We start from the raw sequence: 4,425 nt of genomic DNA on the forward strand, positions 1-4,425 counted from the left end.
TGCTCGCAGCGGATGAAGCCTCGCGGCGTCAGTCCTGGCCCGCAGTCACCCTTCAACAGGCGGGGAGCGTGGCCCTTTGCCCCCCGGGTGACTCAACCTTGGGCTGTGTTTGTGAGGGCCTGTGTCTGAGGGCATGCGTGTCATTTCCTTCGTTGCACATTTACCCGATGTCATATTAAGGCGTGAGCGTGTTACGCCACGCAGGCTGAGCTGAGGCAGCAGCTATACCTGCCGGTAGCTGATAGCAGAGCTCCTAGCCTGAGGTGAGGTAGTTACCGGCAGGCCGTGTGGAAGAGTAAGTCTTGCGAGCAAGAGGAGTTGCAGCTGGAGGCCAGCCACGGTTGCCAGCTGGAACTGCTGTGGGTGGGTGGATGGATGGGTGGATGGGTGGATGGATGGATGGGTGGGTGGGTAGGTAGGTAGGTAGGTAGGTGGAGAGAGAGCAGGGTGGGCAAGGTGTTTCTCCCAGGAATTCTGGAGACCCCTCACCTGTGTACTGCTAGCACCAGCTGGGGTCTTTGAGGACAGGCACCGCTTCCTTTCGCTTCTTCTTGGGTTTTGTTTCTTTTGTAAGCCCTCCTCCCTAAAATACTTGAGTCGTTCTATGGGTTTCTTCTGTTGGAAATCAAATAGCATAGATGAGGCTGAATTGTTCAGAGAAATTGAAGCACTAGAGAAATATTGTTAGAAAATTTGTTAGAAATATTGTTAGAAATACCTAACCCTGCAGGCAGCCCAAGGCAGCTGTTGTTCTTGTTTCAGATTACCAGCTTTCTGAGAAAGGTGCCGGGCGAATTTGTATCTTACGTTCTTTTTGTCCTGGGCTCGTACAGAATTTACCTCACTCCCTACATCAGGTTCCTGTACTCTGCCTCAGTAAGAGAATTGGTGGTCTCTACTGCAGCTGCAGTGCTCATGCTTTCGTAACGTCCAAGTGGCCCCAAGTGGCATTACCACTGCTGTAGAAATCACATTTCTGACAACAACTGATTCCTTCAGTTACTCCGTTACAGCTTGCAGGATTTCTCATTAAAGCGTTTGTTCAACAAAGCCAGGCAAAAGAAATCGTTAAGAGAAAAAGCTTTTTAAGCCCAAAGAGGGAGAAGTGAACGCAAAAGGTATGGAAGCTTCACATGTATAGAAATGGGGTTCATACTGTGGAACCCAAGGCTTTCATTTGGGACAGGAATGAACTTGTATGTTAATACTTGAGCTCTGGTATGTGTAGGTGTGGCTGTGAAAGCAGCAGGGAGGAGGCAGATTTCCATGGCTTTGAGCGAGCTGTAGATTCATTTTATTTTTTTATATATAAACCCTGCCTTGCAAGACACCTGAAACAGAAAAACTGAATTTTTTGGCTACTTGTGAAATCAAGAAGAGGTAAAAAAAACCCCCACTGCTCTTTTAACAGCTCTATGGTGTTTTAAGTGTACGGGGTGGGGGAGGTGGGGAATATGAGATGTGTATATTGAGATAAAACACAGTATTTTTGGTCTACTTCCTAAGACAGTTTTGGATTATTAGAATGCGGGAACCTTCTTCCTTTGGGAGTATTTCTCAACAACTGAAGTATAGAGTTAGCATTTAAGTCATAAGGGTTTCATTGGAGAGAGGCAGAGAATTTGTTTTCTTTTCTACTACAGAAAATGCATCCTGAAGATTCAGTGGGGAAATTCTGGAAAGCTAGCATCATTGTGGCTAGTGTGAGTTTTTTAGAACTTTACGCATTTGTTTTTCTTGTTTGCTTGTTGGTACAACTTGAAGTCCTCGGGTGTTTCCAGTCCTCAGACGTGTGTGTGTGCTTTAAATGTGCTGTTGTTAAGTTACCTTGAAAAGGAATTAATCAGAATCCTTTTTGCTACAGAATAAATAAGTTTTGTTTGGCAGGATTAGGAGAACATTACAACATGTGTGGCTGCTCCCAAAGCAAGTCACAAAGTTAACTGAGCAGAGATTGAACCCGATGCCTGTGTGCTAGGAGAGTGCTCTGATCAGGGTTCAGATCAAATGCAAAGTTCAAAGATGATGCGGGATGTAGGACGTGTGGTTTGGCCAGACTAACAGAAGAAAAAGAGAGCATGTGCCATCTGATGTTCGTTTCTTTAGTGGGCAAAGCAAATGCAGTGTTGCCCCTACCGCTCTCCAAGCTGTTTGGTGCTTGGCTTCGCTGCATGTCTCAGAAGATGCATTTTAGTGCCTTGCCTTGTTCTCAGGAACCCTGACTGAGCTGCTGTCTGGTTGGGCCTGTGGTGGTTCTGTATGAAATCAAGTCTTCTGAAAACTAGAGCATCAGTAACTGACGTGACTATAGTGATCTTCATTCTAGTTGTACGCTGTCTGTATGAATAATTTCATATTGATATTGCACTACAAAGCCTTAGGGTGTGATTTCTTGGTTGTGCCATTTACAGAAAAAGCATGTCTATTCAGTACTTTGCAGTGTGACTCTTAACTATCAGCATACATATACTTTATGGTTGTAAGGTCCCAGACCCGGGTCCGAAGAGGACTGGCCAGATCCTGCACTCCTCAGTTTTTTCTACAAACCAGCAAACATTTTTCTCAACACACTACAGCCAGGAGATCCAAAGCTAAGACTTGTGCTGAACATAAAAACTTTCAAATAACCTGTTATAATTCTGTGTTTCGGTATGGCGTTACGGGTTACAGCTAGAAGGTGCGAGGCAGCCTGCGCTGTCCAGGCTGCACTCCTTGATGCAGCCCCAAAGGCATCGCAGAGGTACTGTTGGGACCATGTTACTCTCAAGAGCATCGCTGCCAAACTGCACAGGAGGTCTATAAAACATGGCAGATCACTCACTAAGGGAAACTTAGCACCGATGGCAGTTTCTGAAATTCAAACATCAAGCACAATGTACTGTATAAATCAAGTTGGAAGTGATGGACAAACGAGCAAAAAATCCAATAGAACATGATGTACAATGCTTGACAAGGCAAGGAGGAGAAGGCGGCAAACACTGGCAATTGTTGTTAACATGGAATAAAAATATATATCGTGTTTGTTTCACTCTTCTATCATCTCTGTCTCAGGTTTAATATTTTGGTGCCCCTCTGTTGGTTTTTTTTTCCCTAACAGAAAAGTGAGAATACATAAAATAATCACACTAGCTTTACAAAAGAAATAACCTGCAAAAATCCTTGAGATGCAAGATTCACATCCACCACAAATACAGTGACATGCACCAGTCAAAATTATTTGTTAGTATTAAAAGAACTGGCTAGCAAGCTTGGTTAAACCTGTGCCCTTTGTAAGTCAGGAATGGTACCTATAGCTGTCCTTTGGGGAGAGGAAGAGGACTAGGGGAAGCTCTTTAGACTCTTTTCAAGCTGTTTGATTCATGAGGTAATTTCTCTACTGCGGTACGCTGTATTTTAGAATAGTGTGCCTGGGTAGAGGAATAGCGTGGGCTATCAGTTATAAGATGATGATTTTTTTTGTTGTTGTTGTGCACAAGAGCTTCCAGTTCATCGTTATTTAACAGACAAACCAGAAGATACGATGGGGGAACCTCCTTCTTTGCATTACTACCCTAGACATCCATACACATATATTTGGAAGTTCAGCTGATGCCCTTTTGGTCTGGTGAGGAGTAAAGTGTGAAAAGTTCTTTATATTTGCAGTATTTACAAACGCAGGCAAATTTCCCACCTCCAAAAGTCAAATGTTGCAGTAATCAGAAATATATTTTAGGAAGTAGAAAAATCTGGCTTGACAAGTGACATCTTACAACCTTTTGGAAATTGTACTTGACCATTTTTCCTTGGTGTCTTGTTCATGAATGATGAAGATTAATGCTCCCTAGCCCTGTAAGAACACTGAAGGTGAACACTTCCTATTTGTTAAAACTAAAAGAATATCAATCTGCAAAGGATTACATGGTAATGAGAGGGCCTCAACCATTCTGAAACGTATAGTACTACATAATGGCCTTAAGGCCAAAAATTTGGGCCAAGACTGTTGCAAACAAAAAACATGATACAAAGGGCTATAATCCGTAATAAGCTGTACAAAGGAAATTATATAATTAGGATATGTCTTTTACCTGCACTTAAACAAGTTTTCTCCCCTCTTTTTATGTTCTCAGTTTGCCGTGAGTCTGCTGTGAACCAAAGAAGACATGAAGGGACAGAAAATACCATCTTTTCTCATCTCCTTATTTCACATAAGTGCTATGCTTTGGGGTAGGTTTTAGCTCTATTGTTTATGAAAAACAATAAAGATGACAATTATTACTCGTTTTTTAACAGGGGGAGTTAATTAATTCAAACACTGTTTATTAATGGTAAAGAAGCTGTTTGGGGTAATGTAAGACATTGCCGAAGCGAAAGATGGCTGCACAGATGGCCATGGCCATCGAGCATGTTGAGCACCCACACTGGTACCTGCCCACGTTTCTGCGCCAT

General features: G+C 43.0%; 1 protein-coding gene across 1 annotated transcript in view; it reads right to left on the bottom strand.

Moving 5' to 3' along the window:
• Positions 1-4,425, bottom strand: part of IFT57 (intraflagellar transport 57) — a 23,959-nt gene extending 19,534 nt beyond the window's left edge. The window contains exon 1 of the mRNA XM_035897583.1: positions 4,405-4,425. Coding sequence (XP_035753476.1) covers positions 4,405-4,425 — 21 coding nt within the window. The remainder of the gene's footprint in view (positions 1-4,404) is intronic.

This window comes from Egretta garzetta, unplaced genomic scaffold (genome assembly GCF_000687185.1).
Source record: "Egretta garzetta isolate BGI_Z169 unplaced genomic scaffold, ASM68718v1 scaffold367, whole genome shotgun sequence".
Taxonomy (NCBI): domain Eukaryota; kingdom Metazoa; phylum Chordata; class Aves; order Pelecaniformes; family Ardeidae; genus Egretta; species Egretta garzetta.